We start from the raw sequence: 22,309 nt of genomic DNA on the forward strand, positions 1-22,309 counted from the left end.
CATGATAGTCATTTGACATCGTACCATTTCAGTACAATAAATATCTTTGTGATTTTCCCTTAAGCTGTTTTTTCTCCTTTGTATCCATTTCTGTTCTTTCTGTTCTCTTTTTTTTTTCTTCCCTAACCCATCGCTATGTGTCCCTCCCCTCTCCCTCAGCTTTTTGAGTATTTTCCATTATCAAATTGTTGGGTAAATGTCTAGTATTTTTTTTTATCATTCTGATTTCTTGCCTCGAATATTTCTCACAAACTTCCTTCATTTTTGTATTCAAATTATTAGTTTGCAGTCCTCATAGCTCTTGAGGGCAGTCTGTGTCTTATTCATCTTTGTTTTCCTGGTACTTATCATAGGACATATCATATGTAGCTTTCTCATAAATTATTAAATAAGTCAGTTGAGGAGGTCTGACTTTCTATACAAATAATTGAATTCTGATATAGGATAATGCAGTATCTCAGAATAGAAGAGTTTTCTGAGATTTTAAGCAACATGTGCTAAAATAGTTGATCAAATGAAAGGTAGGTAGGAAGGAAAATTTTATAAATCAGCTTTATTTACGCTGAAATAAACTTAAATCTCAGTCGAAGATTATGGATAGTGTGATTTGCAGAGCAGACTTCGAAAGTTTAATGAACACTTACTTCCAGTTAGGAATCAGCGCTTTTAGTGCATGGCAGGATTAGAATTATCCAGAAAGGATTAGAGCCAAATCATACAGTATGGGTTCTCTCAGAAATTTTAAATGCTGAGCATAACTTAGTCTCACAGAGGAGGAGGTGTGGGAGGGCAGGAGCAGGCTGGGCGGGAATCCAGTAGATTATGGTGGAGGATTTTTGGGACTTTGTTGATGATATAGTGTAGTAACAAAAATTTGTAGCTGTATGGACCTGTATCCCTAAAACATAGTGTTGTAAATCATTACCTTAAAATAATAATAATAAGGTAATACAGATTTTTAAATTAGTGTTAATAAAATAAGATTATAGAATTAAAATGTGTGTTAGAGTTTGATGAGTTTGTGTTAATACCATAAGGGGTTATTATTACTAAGATACAGGAGGGATCAACAGAGTCCTCCTCTTTTTTTTTTTTTAAAGATTTATTTATACAAGAACTGGGGTACAGGTCAGAGTTACAGGAGGGTGAGAGAATTCACCAGAGACAGAGCGGGGAGCAGAACAGGCAGACTGACGAAATACACTGGTGAGGGGAGCAGCGGGTGAGGCAGGAGAGGTCTGCCATGCCATGTGGGTATCTCCCTGGCCGGCTGAGGATTGAACCCGCACTGCAGAGTCTGAGGACAGCTTCACAGTGTGGCACTCAACCTGTTGCGCCACTAGGGAGGCCCAACAGAGTCCTCCTAATGGGAAATTCCCACATATGCTTTGAGTTTGGAGATGTAGCACAGTTAGAGGTGAAAGGGCAGTGATTCACCAAGAGGCGAAGGGATCACACAATTTGACAGTAGGTAGTTGTCAGTGGAAGAGATATAGATGTAGTAAGCAGATATTGTAGATCCTAATAGTTCTTTGCTATGTTCCTAGTGACATTGTTATTTTGATATTATTTTTACTACATATAATTTTCTTTCCTTTTACAAGTTATGTTGGCATTAGAAAGCAATGATTTATTAGTGATTTAGTGTATCTATTAATATTCATTTGTAAAATCCCCACATTTAGAATTCTTGGGTTCCATTCTTAATAATACCAATCCATTCTAGAAAAGAAGCATGATGAACTTCCTAAGGAAGCCAGTGTTTTGTAGTAAATATTTTGAAGGGTCAAGCAACAAATAATATTCAGATACCTGAAATTATTAAAATTTAAGTAAAAACATTACAGAATATTGAAATTTCATATATCTCCCAACATGTAATTATGATAGCACATTCTCCCAATTCACTCCTTCTAAGTGAAATTGAGAGTAACATTAAAAAAAACGTGGTTTTGGTCTAGCTTTCAGTCACCATTAAGATGTCTAATACCTTTGATATGTAGGTCAAGAGTTTATAACAGACTGTGCTTAATTTTAGCATATGTTCAAGCAAAAATTTCTCCTTAATGAATGAATCCTTTCAGAGGTATCTTATTTACAAGTGCCCCATTTTGTTTTTATTTTAAATACTACCTTCTGCTTCAAAAGGATTTTTTGGTTTGGGAGGCTGGAGAAATCATATCAGCAAGCAGATGAGATTAATCTGCTTCTGAAAGCTCAAGAATTATTTCTTCTGGAAATAATTAAGTACTAATTATACCAATATGTGTGTTTATTGCTCTGATTTGCCAGTAAAAGTTTATTTTTTTGTAGTTGTGTCTGTCATTTTCTCCCCCAAATTTCACTCTTAATGTCAAGAAGACACTGCCTTTGAAATAGTTGCTATTTACTAGTTATAACTTAAAACAGTTTCTATACGATATCAGGCATCAAAAATAGATTCCCTAATGTATAATATTTGATAGAATGGAAATTATAAAAATAATTCTTATATTGTGTCTGGTTTAATAATATGGGGATGATTACAAAATGGTAGCTACATTTATGTGCCATACACAAGGCCAGTGTGTTTTGCATTTATTAATTCAGTTAATTCTCACACAACAACTCTTTTTATCTTCTCATTTTACAAACAAGGAGCTGAGGCATGAAATGGTTAAATGACTTACCTAAAGTTATGCACTTGACAAAGTGGAATTCTAAGCAAGGCAGTCTGATACCAGAGTTCATGTCTATCATCACTTTCATTATAATGAGTTAATTTTTTATATCCTATTTTTCAGAATCTAAAAAAACAAAATACTCTCACTGCTTCCTATCCTTGACTGTGTGTTGGTATCATCTACTCACTCCAGTAGATTTTGGTTTAATTAGTATGAGGTATGGTCTGGATTTTAGGATATATAGAATCTCAGCTAATGAGTAGCCAGGGTTGTAAACCACTGTCCTAAATGCCTACTGACTGTGGAAATGGAAATATTAATAGCAAAACCACTCTATATATGCTTATGAACTTACAGTAGAAATAAGACTGGTAAGTACAGGCTTAATGCAATAAGAAAACTTGGGCCACAATAATATTCACTTGATTGACTTAATGTGTAGCTATCATGTTTCATATATCAAAAAATTTTTTTTGTTTTAATTACAGACATAGCCCCTACTTTTCTTGAACAAGAGTCTACAGGGAGAAATACAAGTACACAGCCAGTTGAGCAACTGACAGTGAATTCTAAGGGAAGCATGAATCACAAATGCAGTAAATTAGTTGATGAAGCCAAATATGAGGACACAGAACTGCCAGAGCAGAGTTCAAGGAATTTCCAGGTCATCAACCCTTATCCAGGTGATGGGACAGCTCACTGCACTACTGAAAACTCCAAGTGAGTGCTGACAGCCTCAGACTTCCTATGTAAGATTTAGGAGAATTCCTTCTCCCTCCCTTCATCTCCTCCTCTGTCCTCAGTACTTCTTTTTGATGTTGGCCAAATTTGAACTGTCATTAATTTATTAGGGTTTGAGGAATCTACCTACGTTCTTTGCTGTTTCCATTGCATTGATATTATTAATGTGTCTAAATTTTAAAATGAAAAAGCACAATCTGTGTTTGAAGACCATGGGATTTTACTCCTATTTGTTGACTGTTTCTGTGACCTTTCATTATGGATTTGGAAATAACAGTTGATATAATGATATTTTTTTTTCTCATAAGAACTTATATTTTATTGAAAGTACTCTTCTATACTTTTTTTTTTTTTTTTTATAGAGGCATGTTTTTATTTATTTATTATTTATTTGTTTGTTTGTTTTCATTTATACATGCACTGGGTACAGTCAGAAGCACGGGAGGGTGAGAGAATTCACCAGAGCCAGAGCGGGGAGCAGAGCAGGCAGAAGGACCGAAGCACACTGCTGAGGGGAGCAGCGGGCGGCAGGAGAGGTCTGCTCGCCATGTGGGACCCTCCTCTGGTGGCCGGGGAGCAGCCGGGGATCGAACCGGCGCCGCAGAGGCCGCGGGCAGCTTCGCAACCCAGCGCTCAACCGCTGCGCCACCGGGGAGGCCCCACTCTTCTATACTTTTTAAAACATTATTCTTATTTTTTTTCCAATTATGTTTATTGAGGTAAAGAAGGTTTTCATCATTGTATTTGTTTTAGGGGTTATAGGTTCAAACTGTTACAAATGTATATTTGCACACTATGTCCACCACCAGTGTTCCAATAATCTTCCGCCATGCTCCACTGGGCCCCCTCCCTCCCCAGCTCCCACCCGTCACTCTCCTCTCTGGTTGCCTCAGTTTTGCGGTCAGATGTCAAAGGTTTGGTTTGGTTTTGTCTCACCCTTTGTTTTGTTTTGTTTCTCTATAGTACACATATAAGTGAAACCATTTTGTTAAATGGGATATTATTCATCAGCACCCAAGACTGGGAACTCCAGGACAAATTAAGTCCATAGATGTGTTTTGGTTTTGGTGCCATTATTTTTTTCTTTAAATGAATTAGAATACGTTTAGAAGGGCCTTATACTCTCCTATTTACCTTCCTTATTATTTTACATTCTGCAGCTTTTATATGTTTAGTTTACTTACCTATCCCATAAAGGGGTTTGAATTTGTGTTACCCTGACTTTAACTTATGGGATTAAGGCACTTTGATAATTTGTTACATAGAATGAAAATACTGCTAATTTAAAAAAAATCCAAATGACTGATACAATTATATTTTCAGTCCAAACAAAGTCCAATGAATGCAATTTTAAGAGTTTTGTATAAACACAACTATTTCTATTTACTTCAAAATTAATCAGTAGATATGTAATGAATATTAATATATAGTAAAATAGATATATTAATATGTTCCTACTTCTTAGTAATCAGTTATATTTTTACCAAAGAACAAAGTGGAGTACATTTTTGGAGGAGAGGTGTATGAATGAATAAGGAGGTGATAAGCATTTTATACCCACATATACAAAACATGAACAGAGTCTTTGTTTTCCCTTCAGTGTTACAGGAATAGATTATCATGTTTAATACATTTTGAACTTAATAATGAAAATATGTTCTATCAACCAGATTGAGAAAGAATTGTGATTATTGTTTCCATTTTCAGAAAAGTGAGAAATATATCTGCAGGTTTGACTAAAAGTACAAATTGAATTCATATTCATAGTCCCTTAAAACTTGATTCATGAGGGCCTCCCTGGTGGCACAGGGGGTTAAGATGCAACATATATACGCAACCACTGCAGCATGAGTTCAATCCCCAGTCAGGGAGATACCCACCTGGCGCAGCAGATCTCTCCTGACTCGCCCACTGCTCCCCTCAGCAGTGTATTTCAGTCTGTCTGCCTGTTCTGTTCCTCACTCTGTCTCTGGTGAATACTCTCAACCCTCTACCTCCACCTCCCACCTCTGGCATGTAGCCCAGTTCTTGTATGCATAAATAAATAAATCTTAAGGAAAAAAAACAACTTGATCCATGAATCGCTATAGACTTTGAATGCATTCCACACATGTAACTCTTAGTTGATAGATTAGCACCTTGTGAAATTAATATGTTTACTCTTTTTCATCCATAGTATTTTCTTAACAGTGCATAATAGGATAAATTAAAAATTATAAACTTACACATTATTAAAATTAAAAATTTTCCCCCATTTGAGGTATAAAAGTTATAAGTCCTGTGTAGTAGAAATCATATATATACTGATTAATAGTTTTCTTTATTACAGCATTATTGAACATAGAAATAATGATTTGCATTATGAATATATGACTCCTTTTCAAGTTACTCCAGACATAAATAAAGAGAAGACAATAACATTTCTTATGAAAGAATTGGAAATTCTCAAAGCAAGCAACAAAAAGGTACAATATAGAAAGTGTAATAATTGTACAATATGCTTTTAAATGTTGACCCTCTAAATTGCTTTGTCACCCATCATAATTCAGTTTGATTGTATGCTATAATTCTTTAACAGTAATTTCCTGTTTTGTCTTACCATGCTATCAGGGTTTGATTGAGTTAAGGGACTGACTATGCAAAACACTTTTTTAGATGTCCTGCCTTTCTAACCTGTGATGTCACTTCCTTTTTCATAAATACGAGGTAGCTTGCATAGGTACCAGAATACTTACTCAGGTTTTACTGTAGTAAATCTTTATTTCATTTTTATGGGCAATGAGAAATATAATGCACTGGTTTCATGTTACTTTCTTAACTTTTTTTTTATTAAAAAGTAAGGTCCTATATTCCACCTCAATAATATATGTAATTCAACTTTAAAGTAGCAAGGGTTGGTAATGTTGTCATTTACCTGTGTTATTTTGTATTGCTGCATTTTGTCCTATTCAGTTTGTTATATCATGTTTTATTTTTTCTGACTCTTCTTAGTTACATTTCTTTGAGCATTAAATAATGTGATTAAATAACATTCATTTTCCATTCCTTTCTTTTTTTGGTTAACTCTACGTACTTCTCTGATTTTAATATTCTAGTTGTTTGACCTAATCAAAATGAAGTGTGATGTTAGGAATGTTGATCATATCAGATGGAAATAAAAAATAAAACATTTGGAGGATTTTGTGTGAGAGCATGGGATATTTTCTGTACTTTCATTTGAGTTATTTATTATATGCCAGTTAAGAATCAGGTGCCAGTGCCAATTTAAGTAGAATATGATGGATAGCATTCTCAAAGGGGGATATATATATATATATATATATATATATATATATATATATATATCAGATATTCTTAATTTTGTTTCAATATATTAGAATTACTAGGAAAAGCTATAAAGCTGTATTGTCCATTTATTTTAGTAGGATAATCCCTTCCAAGTCTTTTACTTTAAGACAAAAGAATGGATCAGACTGATTTTTACAGTAGTTGTTTTTAGTAATAATGTTATCCCCACTCTAATTTCATCTGTCTATACACACACATAAAGTGTGTATATTAAATTGCTTTTATGATTTTTATATTATTATAGGTAATTGTTGCTTTGTTAAATATCTTAAGATCTTAATTTTTTTCTCCCTGGAATTATGTATTTAGGCAACTAAATGTAATATTACATAGGGATTTAGAAGAAAATTTACTTTGGGATTAATTATATTTGTGTAAGAAATTTGTCAGATAACAATCTATGTTTGTTCCCTATCTATTTAGCTTCAAGAAAAACTGACTAAAGTAGATAAAGAAAAGAGAAAACTAACGCTTCAGCTGGAGCTCCAAGAGAAAGCAACTGAAGCTCAAATTGCTGAAAAGACAGCAGGTATAGTAGATGAGCATTAACATATGGCATTAAGACTCTCATACAAGGTTATTTTATTATGATGTGGCTTGATGAATGCTAGCATACTAGCTTATTTGCTAAAGGAGGGGAAGGCTCTGATTTGTGGGTTTTTTTTTTTTTTTTTTTTTTTTGGCTTCTTAGAAAATAGGTGGCTTTAACATCCTGGTACTGGTATTAGTGAGAGCTTTACCTGTATTCATACTGATTTGGGCATTAAATGCATTGTTAACACCATGTCAATCCAATCACAAAAAGGTTGTTTGTTTTGTTGGAAGGGCCTGAACAAACAAGGGGAAATAATGATTACCAGTGCCTCTACCTTTCAACCAGCAGTTCAAATACCACTTATTGTTTTAGCTTATTGAGAGGAAATATCTCTCCTTTGTATGAAAATAGTCATATATTCATTGCCAGTGGAAACCTACATTTGATTCAAATATCTGTTTTGTGCAATTAATAAATTTTCATCTGATGATGTGAATGATGGTGGAGGTAATGTATTCTCTGAGAATATTAAAGGAAAAGGTTGCCAAAGTTTAAGATTATAATTGACTGGCTTAAATATATTTTGGAGTCTGTCTTTACTCAGTCTCTGCAAGGAGATATTTTTAATATGTCAATGAATTGCTGCAGGTATGATCAAATTGAGTCACAGCAATCTATGAGGGCTCCAGAGTGACTCTCTTCTTCACACTGTTTATTATATTGAAGGAAGCACAAAGTTCATAGAGTAATTGAAATTAACATTTAGAGTCATTTTAGAACTAATTTAAAAATTTTTTCTGTCAGTAGGAATGATTTTAAGAAATAATTGTATTTTGTGATTAGTTTGAAGTTATAATCTACTTATAAGCCAGTTAACCTCATTGCATTAATAAAATAATTCTAATATTTCAGGTCAGAGACATCATTAACATGTACAAAGAAGAAGTAAACATCACTGTGAAAATATAGCCAAAATATTTCTTTTTTAGTGGGAATACATAACAGTGATATATTTTAAGCTAGCTAAGAGTCTGTTAGGAATGAATAATTCAAATATAAATTTAGAACAATTTTGAAGTTTCTTGGCGTTATAGTCAGAAATATATACTAATTGTTAAATTGGTATTATAAGGAGTGCATTTGTCTTAAGGTGTTTGTATCATACTTTAACCTAGCATGTGTGTTACAGAAGTGAATTAATAAGATTTAGGCCATTTTGACCTACTGAAAATCATGAATTGATAGGTCTGCATAACTCATTTATCTTTTAAAAGGGGAGAACTTACTAAACAAAAAAGTTTACTCCTTAAATTTTGTATAATACAACTGATCATAGACTTCAAACATTTATTTATTGGTATATATTCAAGGGTTGTTCCCTTTGACTAATCAGTATAAATCATGCCTGCATGAAATGGAAAGAATTTCATTCTTTTATAAATTTTTAATCAAAATTTCTCATTAATGGTGAGACACTATTTTACTAAATATTAAATAATTGAAAGATGGATGTTTAGTATGCTTTTGTAGTCCTAAATTGATGAAAATAACAGTGTTGTTTCTCTGAAATAAACAATACAGTTAAAAGAGATAATGTACAATCACTTAGTTATAAAAATGACACAAAATGAAAACACCCTAAAATTTTTAAGGTGTAAATTTTTAAAGTGTGTTTTTACTTTTAATCTTTCAATTCTATCTTATTACAGAAAGTAATAAGCTAATTTACTTTAACTTTAGAGGCAATTATCATAATATGTTACTTTTTTATTAGCAACCTTAATTTCTTAAGAAATCTATTGATTTTGAACTATAAGAAATTTGTTAGCTGACCATTGGTAGACTCTGAACTTTTTCCTATTTTCTCATAATCTGTGCAGTCTTAAACAGCTTGTCTTCTACTTGGTCAGTAGTAAATACAATCAAAAAGAAAAACATAATAACAAAAACAATGTCAGTACCTTTATGGAAACAAGAACATTATTGGACTACAGTTATATGTGGTAAATGTTTTATTTGATGTCATGAAAGAACAAATAATCCACATGCACATGGATGTAGTTTCTATCACTGCTTATTTTTGCATGCAAAATAAAAAGTGTATTTGGTAAAATATACTATAAATATGCACACATTTAATATTATAAGTTATGTAAGCAAAATATAAATGTTTAAGAAATCAAAATATAATCAATAAATAAAAATAAATCTTATGTGATATGTAGTCAAAACCACATTAAACTAAAGGGGTCCAATTCTCTAAGTGAGCAGATGGAAGCATCAGGAAGACCAAAAGCACTGGAATCAGATTGAAACAGGTTGAAATCATGGCTTTGACACTCCTTACTGACTGTGGGTCTTTGGACAGGTTATGGGCTTCTCCAGGCTGTCTCTCATGTAAGTTGTCAATATTAAGTAATGTACCAGGTTATTTTAAGGATTAAAATAACCTAACTGGCTCATAGCTAACTGGCTCTCAATAAGTTGTAGCTAGTATTTGATTATTTTTATGAAAATTCTTAAACCTTTGGTAGGGTCAGAAGTCATGAAAAAACTTGTTCTGTTTAGCACTTAGTTAAAATTAGTGATTCACTGTTAATAGATTTTACAAGGGAAATAAACAGAAATAAAAAAATTGGAAACAACATTATATAATGAAGAAAATTAGTGTTAATATTATCTTTATACATATAAATAAATATATAATTTATGAATACCACTAATATATTTTACTTAAACATGAGTCTCAAATAAAAGAAATAGCATAGTTTGGACTTTATTTTAATGTATACCTATGATAAACCTTCATGTAGACTGTTATCAAACTTCAGGCCATTTCTTTTGCTTCCTATTTATCTTCACATGACATATATACTGTCATTCTAATGTGATCTCAGAGTTGAAGTTGTTATGTCCTCTGGTATGATGACATCTCAAATGGTTGAACCTCTTTATCATTATCACCACCACCATTGATAATTTTTTATTAGATACTTTATAGGAACTATGTTAACTAGCTTCTTAACCTATAGAAGGCACTCAATAATGGTCATTATGATGATAAGATGATGATATCATCATCATCTTTTCTCCAGACTTCCTGATATTCTAGCGGGCATAATTAAATGTACCTAATATAAATAACTACCCCATGACTATTTATATATGCTTTTTTTCTCACAAAGTATTGATTTAAAAAAAATAGTTTTTATAGTTTATTTTATTTATTTATTTATTTATTTTTAATTAATTAATTTATTTATACAAGCACTGGGTACAGTTAGAAGTGCGGGAGAGTGAGAGAATTCACCAGAGTCAGAGGGGAGAGCAGAGCAGGAAGACTGACAAAGTACACTGCTGAGGGGAGCAGCGGGTGGCAGAAGAGGTCTGCGCGCCATGTGGGACCCTCACCTGGCGGCCAGGGATCGAACTGGTGCTGCAGAGCAGAGACTGCGGGCAGCTTTACAACCCAGTGCTCAACCACTGCACCACCAGGGAGGCCCAGTATTTTATTTTTTAATCTATATTGTTTCATTTAGTGTACATAGTATATTTATTTCATTTCATCCTATACTTTTTAGTTTACCTTGATTTTGACAAAGATTTGAAAATATAAAAATTATTTTTAAACTCTACTGAAAAGAAAATAAGAAAAAAATGTAAGTTAATATTTGAAAAAATATCATAGTATCTGTTTAGGACTTTTTTCTGTGTTTTAACTCATAAATGTGGATAATATTATGTTAAAATAGTTGGGACATATTACCTTCAAATGCTATGGAATATTTTAAAGAATCACAGCAGAAACATTGATTCTTTGTCCTTTAGATAATATATCTTATCAAAGTAAAACCATAAACACTTAAAATTTGTTTTACTTAATTGAACTTGACTGGGAGAAATAATAATATATGATTGATCAGATTCTGTTTATTTAATTTTAGGTCAGTGATGTTATAACTTAAAAAATACCAACTTGTTCAATAATACCTTTTTCCTTTAAGAGTCTCCGTGGGCATTGTCTAGTGTTCAATATCTTCTAATTTTTGCCACTTTATTGCATTTACGGTATGCAGATGATTACATTTTATGTAGAAGAATCATTAAATAGTTTTTAATGTTAGTTTTATAATATTTAAAGCATTTATATTTCTTTGAAAGCATTTTTTCTCTTAAATGCTCACTGTAGATTCTCTGCTTTATATGTTAGTTATTTTTCTTTCTTGCATGTCATCCATTAAAGATTAGCTGTGGAAGGTTGGAGCATGGAGAGATTATGAATGACAGAACAACTCCCGTAGAATAATAATCAGTTTTTGGTATTTAATGCTGTTTGACTTTTGCAGACACATTTCTTATTAACCTTTGGTACAAAGAGAAATCCAGGTTCCTGATATCTCATGGAGAAGATGAATTTGAGATCCTCTTCCAATTAAACTGAAATAAGGCCAATATTGGGCTTTAGCCAAAAGAACTCCTTAGTTCCCAAGTCTTGTGTTTATCTATCTGTCGGTCTGTCTGTCTTTCTACTTACCTATCTATTTATCTATCTGTCTTAGTTTATTTTGCATATAATTAGTGGTTACATACTTTACTTAGCTTACTGGACTGATTCTGTAAGCTTTTAATTTACTTTTTCTCTTTAAACATAGGTACTTTCCTATGCACCCAAATGTAGACTGATATTTTGTAAATAAAATTTTGTCAGGCTCTCCTTATCATAGAGAATCTTGTTTGTTTTTTGCTAGGGAGGAGTTTGTGATTGTTCAAGCCATCAGAACACACACCCTCTGACATTTATAATTATACAAGTATGTAAATGTAAATTTATAGTAAACAAGTATACATATATAAAATCTATCATATAGAAAAGGTGTTAAGACACTGATTAACATGGGAAGATAAAAATTGTGTAATAAGGATTGTTTACATTTTTGTCTTCTAATAAATTGTTATCATATATCATATTTTAGATCACGTTGACCATTTACTGATTAAGAATGAAAGTGAGTTAGTTCTATATATCAGATTAATAGAAAATAATATGTTTGCTTTCAAGAAATACAAATTGGAATCGCACTTACTTGTGTACATAATGGGCGTTCTTTCAAGGTGATAGCTTTAATTTAACACATAAATGCCTTAACAATATTGTTACAATGCAGTGTTACATGTATCTATATATCTGTTTTAATTTGAAAGACAAAAAGATTTTAAGAACATGACTAGCTATTTCAGGTAAAAGCAGAAAGGCACGTCTCTGTGAAATACAGTAGTTAGAAATATTGATAGGCAGAATGTAGAGCATATTATCTCTGGCTGTAGAATCTGATGGGTGTGAATTAGGATTAATAATGATAAATGACAGGTCAAATAAAGTTTGAAGGTAGAGTATGGCCAATTTTGTAAACTCTCTTCCTAGAAAAGTTCATATATTTTCGGAAAAAGCAAAGTAAACATTGAGTAAGCAGAGAAATATTCATGTTTAACAGTAAACAACAATTGAAAATGTTTTATTAGTTATGGTGTACTATGGAATTTATCATGATATCAAATATTTCAGAACATACATAATAAGGGTATCTACAACATAAAAATTACAGAAAACTTTAGAAGTGATTCTTACGATTTTTTTACATGTTTAATTCTAAAGAAAAAATGATCCTAGAAAATTTTAAAGTAGCAGTTACATTTTTATAGGAATTTAATGTTGGTATTTATTAACATTTATAGTAGATATTCTCTACAGCCAATAAGTTAAATAGCTCTTAAATTACATTGAAAAAACACATAAATAATTGATAACTGATTTTAATACTTCAGGGATAAGCTTATCCCTTTCAGAATAAAAATTAGTTCTAATATCAGATAACATTAAATGTTTGAACTAAATATAGAGCATATTTTTTTCAGAACTGCCCTTTAAGTAGTCTTACTTATCTGTACTAAATTCATAGAGACGGCAATTGAGGGTTTTGCCAAAAAAATTTCTTATTTTATAGTTTTACTATTTAAATTTAATATTTTTATATAAAATTTTCTAATTAACCTTTAGCAGATACTACACTTGGCAAGTATAAATTTATAGCAGCTTTTCAGAGAAAAAATTTTAAATATATACCAAGAAAATAAAAAGCTGACTTTTACTGTAGTAATCATACTTCTAGGAATTTTCATAAGTAATTAGCTATGTATAGAACATAAAGTTTTGTGTACAAAGCTGTTCATGACAGTATTGTATAAATAGTGAGTTGGGCACAGTGTAAAATCTATGACTAGGAGTATTTTAGTTCAGTCAAATAATGGTATGTCAACTTATAAAAGTCCAGGCACTATTTTACATTTTTGAGAAATACTAAAAAATATAGAACACATTCTATTAATTTTAAATATAGTCAGAAAGTTATGAAGCTGTGGAAAATATTTCTATCTCTATACTTTTACAATGAGCCTATATTTTCAATCAGAAAACTTTATTTACACAATAATAATATATAATGTTGAAAATTCAAACCCAGCTTTGGAAAAACATAATAGTGTAATCTGTAACAGAGGTATACTTGGCTAACAAGTTGAATACAACATTGTAATGGCAAGAATAAAAGCACCAATCTAGTAGATTTGTTCATTTTCTGCTTGTATGTTATATTTACCATCTACATTTAAATTTCCAATAACCAGTTTATGCAAAGAGATGAAATCATAATTTGTAAGGAAACTAAAAAACATAGTGTAATGCTTGTGATTCTGGAATATAATTGTGGTGGTTTCATAAAAAACTATCTTATTTGCAAGTGATCCATTTAACATCATGTAAAGCAGTAATAGATATTCAGACAATCTAAAATTCTTTCATATGTTTTGATTTTACAAAACTATTATCTACTGATAATCCTTCCTTAGAACTTTGGACATGAATTGTAATCAGTGATTATTTTATATCACTGATGATTTCAAATCCTGATGATTTCTTCTTCCCTTTCTTTGGTTCATCCTTTCTATTTACTTAACTACATTGAGGATGTTAACAAATGGATTCTTTTTCATGGGAAATATCTATCCTCCAAATTATGTTATTTAGAGTCTCATGATCCAGTGTTTAAACTAGAATGTTTTGCAATATACTGTCTCACATCTTCCATATTTTAAAAGTAGTTTGAAAAGTGTAGAATATGGGTTTGTCAATAGACTGGGTTCTATTAACAAAATATGTACTCTGTCTTGACTCAATAAACTTGTACTTAGATGGTTCAGCTTCTTCATATTTACTCTTGCCCATATTAGAAAACAATTAGCTTACTAAACAAATTTGAGTATTTGGTGGGGGTGGGAGTGGGGGTAGGGATGATCCTCTCTGAATCTTTCTCATTTGACTAAGAATTATAGGATATTTGATAACCATGTTTAAAAATGGAGATATCCAAATATTATTGTAAACACCCAATGATTTGTTTTACCTACAATATAAGTATTTTACTTGGTTGGCTTACATAGTAGCTAATAATATTTGTTAATGTAATTTAACTGCTGTGAACCTTTACTGAACAAATATTGAAATTTATTCAAGTCAAAGAAAGAGAATCTCTAATGACTTTTGTTAAAGCTTCTATTTAATAGTTAAGGAGAAAAGTTTGTATGACATACGAGATGCAATTAACAGTAGATTTTACATTTAATAAAAAGAAAGAAGCATGCGTATTTGCTTTATTCATTCCATCATAATTTGCATTAGAGCTGTGGGTGTTTAATGAGCAAATTCCAACTAAAATGCTATATTGATTTTCTAGTGAACTTTGTAATAGTTATCTACCTTGGAAAAGCTCAGTGTTTACAATTAAGTTTTCTTTACTAAAAATGTTTGAGAGTTGCATATTGATCCTTTAAAAGGACTGAGTTCTAGTAAGAACTAGGTTTTTCATATCAACAAATTTCACATGTAACCTAATATGTGTTAAATTTTTTCATTCACTAGTACCTTAATTTTGGAATACTTTCCTTAGCATTCATAATCAAATTTTATGTGTGTGTCTCTCAATAGCATTTTAGAATTTAACCTTAGAATACTCAGAAGCCAATCTCCTATAAATATACACATTATTTATATAATCTTTAGAATTGATGAAGCATTATAGTAGGAAAAATTTTTTTCTCGATCACCCAGAAGAAGCCCTCGTGTAAAACATTTTCCCTTAAGTGTAGAGATAACTAGGCTTATTATTAAAACTCTTGATATTGCTAACCTTACCTCTTTGATCAAGTGTTTCTATATATAAAGTGGAACACAGTTTACATTAAATGTCACTTTATAAAAATCTTGTCACACTTTACAGAAATGATAAGAAACCTACTGGTATTATAAATTTAGTAATTAATACTTTAACCTTTTGATATGCCAGAATATTTTAGAACAATATGATACAGATGTTAACCTGTAATTAAATCATTATTTAGCATTATTTTGTCCATTCTACCTTACCCACAAATTTGAAGTGTTTTGTAATGCAAAAATTTAAAAATTGATACTATATTACTGTACTGTTCATTATACAATATAGAATGGATTCTGACTAAATTTTCCTTTAACAAAAAAGGTTAAAAAGAGGGGGCAGTGGACAACTATGGTGGAGGATTGTGGATGACTTGGTGTTAGGTGTGGTGTGATAACATACATCTGAAGAAGTGTGAACCTTTATCTCTAAACCATATACAGTGTTGTTAACCAATGTTACTTCGATAAAAAATAAACAATTAAAAATGAGGACTTTTGAATATTATTTTCAAATAATGTATGTAATCCAAATCACATTTTTAATATGTGTAGAAAAGAAATCAAATTGTAAATCTGTGGGTCGATGGTGGTAGTGGTAGTGGTAGCATGAAACTAGTGTGTGTTTAGAATCTGTTGTCATTTATTATTTAATTTTCCCTAACAGTCACAAATAGTAGTATTATGTCCATTTTATACAACTAAATGGTGACTTAAATAATTCAAGAAATGAAAAAAGGAAATTGCCTAATTTGGTGTAACACCTTGGATTTGAAATAAAGTCCATATTCCTCCTAATATACCATGTTCCTTTTTCTGAGTTTTTGTGAATATCCTTACTGAAGGAGATTGAATACAATCAGAAAGGAAAAATTAAAATCATTATTGTTACCACATATGGGCAGAAGTTTCTTTCAAAATAGCATGATGAATTGACACATGGTAGAAGAATAATATTGCTGTATAGCAGTGGAGGTATTACCTTTAAAAAAAAGCCATGAAAAGTGTACAAAAGTGTACTGGTTCTTCTAAAATCTGTGTTCATAACAAGAATTTCTTAACCTTATCTGAACTATTGATTAAAAGCATTAGGTTTTATATTTGTGGATATGTGGTCATTGCAGCCCAATTTGTTATATAATTCATCTTTTTCAGACTTTGGGGTTGTCTCTAGTTTTTGCCTATTATAAATAAAGATGCTATGAATATTTGTGCTTTAATTTCTATTGGATAAATATCTATTAGTGGAATAACTGAATCTTATGGTCAGATTATGTTTAATTTTTTAAGAAGCTGATAGACTGCACTTATATGATCTTAAATTCCTGTCAGCAATATGTGAGAGTTCAGGCATGAGTTGTGGTGCTCTTGACCATGAATTCAATAATGTTAATGTTAATAAATCAATATATATTTAATAAGGTTTTATATATATTTAATTAGGTTTTATATTTGTGGATATGTGGTCATAGTAGCACATTGTTACCACCCCACACTCACCACCAAAACAATAATCCTCTGCCATATTCCACTGGGCTCCCTTCCCACTCTTTGTTACCTTCCCCTTCTGGTAGTCTCAGTTCTGCAGTTAGACTTTTAGGATTCTTTACAATTTAGTTTTGTCTATTCCTTTCTTTCTTCATATTCCACATGAGTGAAATCATCCAGTATTTGTATATGTCTCTGTCCTTCCAACTTATTTCACTTGACATAATCCCCTCTATTTCTATCCATGTTGTGCAAATATAACATCAAAAGTCTAGGATGGGGCCTCCCTGGTGGTGCAGGCAGTTGAGCACCATACTGTGAAGCTGTCCACAGCCTCTGCAGTGCGGATTCAATCCCAGCCCTCCGGGGAGAAACCCATATGGCGCAGCAGACCTCTCCTGTCTCTCCTGCTGCTCCCCTCAGCGGTGTGTTTCAGTCAATCTGCCTGTTCTGTTCCCCACTCTGTTTCTGGTGAATCCTCTCACACTCTTACACATCAGGCCTGTACCCCGGTTCTTGTATAAATAAATAAATCTTTAAAAAAAAAAAGTCTAGGATGGCATATATGTTTATTTCTCAGTAACTTATAGTTCCAGGGAGTGGGTCATTTATGTGGATTATTGTGTGAATTCTTGCTTAGCCTACTCACATAATCTCCTGATCTCGGCTTCCACGCTTGCTCTACCCCATGGACTATTCCTCACCCAGAGTCCGGAATTCATTTTTAAACATCAATGTGATGCTATCATCCCCTTGCTCAAAACCCTGATATAGTTACCATCATGTTTAGCTGATACCTAAAGTCCTATCGATGACTTACAGAGGTCCAGTGTGATCTCTCCAAACTGTCACCTCTCTCACTGGGCTCCAGCCATATTGGTTTTGCTGTTCCTCTGATACTTGAAGATGTGCAGATAATTGAAGGGCTTGTGCACTATTTTTCTACCTTCAAATACATAATTTCAGGTAGGCCAAACAGTAGAAGAAAATATATATATAATTATAAATATAGCTTCTCCTTCTTTACTTGCTAAATATAATTGATTTAAAAAGATCTTTTCTGACCACCTTTCCTAAAATAGTTTGTGCTGTTCCCCATCTGCCAAGTCACTCTTTCTCTCACACAGGCTTATTTTTCTTCAAAGCCTGAAGTACTACCTATTATTTATATCTGTCTATGTGTTTGCCTGCCTAATTTTTTGCCTGTTTTTCTCTACTTTTCTCCCTGTTACAGAATATATACTCCAGAATGGTATTCGTATTCCTTGCAACTGGATGGATGATGCTCATAGGAGCTTACTGAATATTTGATAAATGAATTAATTTATTTTTCTTCACTTAGGCTCAGCGTCTTGGAAATGGTTTTGGCTTTTGCTTTGTCGTTGCCATTTTATTCTCTTTTGAAAAGATATAGTGATATTATTTTCAGGGTTTGTTTCTTTTCCACCACTTATTTAAGTAATACAAAAATAGCTATCTTCATTAACTGTATTAATGTATGATAAATCTTAATTGGATCCCATGTTTTATGAGCTAAAATGGCATTTCAGACATCTTCCTAAGTTTATTTTGTGACTTCATGGTATATTTAAAATTTGGTATAGTGATTCAGATATTCGTGCCTCTTTTTGTGTAACATTGCAATATTTTAACAGTTGTGTAAGATTTCATATAAAAACAATGTTCAAGAAACGACAATTTCAGATAACATCGAAGTTCCCTTTGTAGCACTACACAAATGTGGATAATGCCATTTGTATTATAATCTACATAAATGGTGTCCCTAGGAGATGTACAGTGCTAAACCAGCTTAGCCCTGCCCCAGTTTGCTCTTCCCTATCCCATTATCTTCCTCTCTTCCCTCATCCTTCTGAGGTATCTAATATACTGAATTTGATGTTTAACATCTCCATACTCATCTTAATGTTATTACTAATTTTCTGTCCATGAATAATAAGCAAATTATTTTACTTTGCAACTTACTGTTCTTTTCTAAATTTTCATGTTTGAGATTTATCCATTTGTCTGTAGTTAATTCATTACAGATGCTGAACTGTGTTTCATCTTAAATGTAGAGTAACACATTTATCCTGTTCCTGTTATTGGACATTTGGGTTATTGCTAAATATTTCTGTTATATCATGCTGCAATAATTATTCATTTATATTTCTTGGTGCATATATGTAAGACTATCTTTAGACTACTCACTAAATAGGACATTTTCCAGGTTATGGGCTAGGCACATCTTCAATTGTAATAAGCAGTTGCCAAATTGCTCAGCAGTTGGTTATAAAAATATGTTCACTTATCTTCAATTTAGTGAGTTTCCTTTATTTCATAAACTCATGATACTGCTTTTTTATGGGTGTGAAATAATAGTATCTCAGTTTTGCAACAGCTTCAAGTATATTTTTTCCACCAATTGATACTAATTCAGTGAATATGAGAGTAAAATTATTTTTGCTAAAAGTACACGTTTCTCCCTTATTTTCTTTAATTAATAATGGATAATGTGTGTTTTGATAGCTCTGGTTGAAGAAGTGTATTTTGCACAGAGGGAACGTGATGAAGCTGTTATGTCTCGATTGCAGTTAGCCAACAAGGAGAGAGATGAAGCAATTGCACAAGCCAAGCATATGGAAATGTCTCTAAAATCGTATGTACATATTTAAAACTGTACCTGGCATTAGGAATATTTATAAAGCGCATGCATTTGTGTGATGGTTACATAATAAAAAAAATGTTGGTTCTTATATATTACATTAGTAAATTCCATAGTCCCACAGTCTTTTTTTCTAAAGCTTTTGGCATGCTAATAGTTTGCATGTCAGGGCTAACAGGTACTAACATAGGAAAAGAAAGGGAAAAAAATGCATAACCTCTCAGTCCAGTTCTTTTTTTACTGCTTCATAATTAATTGTCTTGCTTGCTTCACATTCCTTTGTGACTCTACTGTTCTTCCCTATTCTGTTATCATTGTACTGAAATTTCTGCTGTCTGGATTCTTTTACTGCTCTCTGCTTAATATGCTCATTCGTATACACTGCGTTTTACTTTTTTTTAGCTCTGGTTCTTTAGTGACACCTGAACTTTAGTGACCCCTGAAGCAGGGTGGAGCCTGAGAATCTAAATTTTTAATATGCAATCCAGGTGATTCTGAAATAAGTGAAAAATAGACATTTAGAGAAACTGCTCTGAAATAAGCACTTTTCCATTTTTGGAATGTACTTTAATTGCTCAGGGAATCTTATTAAAATGAAGATTTTTCCTCAGTAGGTCTGGAGTGGAGCCTGAGATTCTGCCTTTTCTAACAAGGTCCCAGATGTTGCTAATGATGCTAACCTAAGGAGTCTATTTTGACTAGAAGGTTCCTAGAGCATCTAAAAATATGTTACTTGTAAGATAGATGGAATGTAATACTCTAATATTTTATGACTATTAATAATGTACCTATTGCATGTTTTGTCTGCCTAACATTGTATTAGGCTCTATGAAGGATTACAGTAAAGTACTAATTAAATGTGGTTAATTAGGGAGGAAAAAGAGTATACTTAATGGGATGGTGTTCAAGTTGTGATTACATAATGTGATTTCTTAATTTTTTTAATTGAGGTAATAATGGGTTATAATACTGTATATGATTAGGAGGTATAGGACCATAACCTTTCAAATGTATGTTACTACACCACATCCACCAGCAAGGCACCCACAGTCCTCCTCCATCGTCTGTTGGGCCTCGGCCTCCTCTTCCATTTGCTACCCACTCCTCCCATCCCCCCTGTGGTAACCTCAATTATATGTTAGGTATATAGTCTTTGTTTTGACTTAGTTTTGTCTATTCCTTTGTTTGTCTATATTCCACATATATGTGAAATCATTCTGTATTTGTCTTTTTCCTCCTGACTTATTCTGCTTAGCATAATGCCCTCTAGTTCCAGCCATCCATGTTGTCACAAGTGGCAAAATTTCACATTTTTTGTAATAGATGAGTAGTATTCCATCATATTCATATATATTATATATTTATATATACACACACACCATATCTTTACTCATCTGTCACTGGGCAATTAGGTTGTTTCCATAACTTGGCTCTTGTATTGATAAATACTATAGCAATGACTGTAGGAGTGCATATATCCCTTCAAATTAGTGTTTTTATATTCTTGGTTAGATACCTAGAAGTAGTATTGCTGGCTCATGTGGTCTGTTATTTTTAATATTTTGAGAAACCTCCATACTCTTTTCCATAGGGACTGGGCCAGTCTGCATTAATGCCTGCAGTGTACTAGGGTTCCTTTTTTTTTTCTGTCCTTGCTAACACTTGTTTCATGACTTATTTTTGTTTAGATTAATAGCTTCATTTTTGGGGAAGACTGTTAAATTTATTTTACAGCATTAACTTCTTTGAAAAATGTAGAGGAACAAAAAAATTGCCTAAATTTCACAGAGTGCTATCAAGTAAGTGTCTGTATCAATAGGGAAATAATATTCCAAACAGTTGTTTGCTTAGTACTTATATACTATAATCATGAAGGGTGGGTGGATGGTGGTTGAATGGATGCATAGCATATGTCGAGTAAATCTGATAAAAATCAAATCATTCTTTCCATGCTATTTAATTCCAGAGGCATTATAGTACAGACGTTAAGAGCATGGTTCCAGACCTAGACATCTATCTTTGAGTTTTGGTTCTGTAGGTTTCTAGCTATGTTACTTAATGTCTGGACCTCAGTTGTTTTTCCACAAAATGGATAAATAGTGCCTACTTTATGTGTGTTGCTTTATTACTGGATAAAATATTGAAAAGTATTTGGCTCATCGCAAGTGCTTTACATGCAGTACCTGAAATTAATAATCAACTGAAGTGAAACTGAAGAAAATTTTCAACTTCTTATAGTATTTTCTCTGAATAACATATATTAAAACTCTAATGATCCTTCTAAATTTAAGAAAAGCCACTGTGAAAAACAATAAGGTGTTGGAATCATTGTATAGTTTAATGCAGTGTTTCTATTAAACAGTATCGCTTGGCTTTGAGTTGTGAAATACATAATCAGTTTTAAACTCATTTTTCTTTTGCTTTATATATACTACCTTAAAAATATTTGTAAAATTTGCGTCAGATCCTATAGACAAAGTGCCACTCTGTTGTCCCTTGGACTTTTAGTGGTGGACTTAATATAGTATAATGTAGCCAGCGCGCGCACGCGCACACGCACATGCACACACACACACACACAGTCACTTTGCAGTGATGCTTACCTG

General features: G+C 32.2%; 1 protein-coding gene across 9 annotated transcripts in view; it reads left to right on the plus strand.

Annotated features, from left to right (window-relative positions):
- MIPOL1 (mirror-image polydactyly 1) overlaps positions 1 to 22,309 on the plus strand; it is a 285,448-nt gene that overhangs the window by 75,167 nt on the left and 187,972 nt on the right. For 8 of the 9 annotated variants that reach the window (XM_054689935.1, XM_054689928.1, XM_054689917.1 and 5 more), the window contains 4 exons: positions 3,152 to 3,383; positions 5,734 to 5,869; positions 7,176 to 7,281; positions 19,568 to 19,697. In XM_054689935.1, coding sequence (XP_054545910.1) covers positions 3,152 to 3,383; positions 5,734 to 5,869; positions 7,176 to 7,281; positions 19,568 to 19,697 — 604 coding nt within the window. The other variant, XM_054689939.1, reaches the window with a different exon arrangement.

This window comes from Talpa occidentalis, unplaced genomic scaffold, assembly GCF_014898055.3.
Source record: "Talpa occidentalis isolate TD23 unplaced genomic scaffold, MPIMG_talOcc4v2.1 talOcc4.11, whole genome shotgun sequence".
NCBI lineage: Eukaryota > Metazoa > Chordata > Mammalia > Eulipotyphla > Talpidae > Talpa > Talpa occidentalis.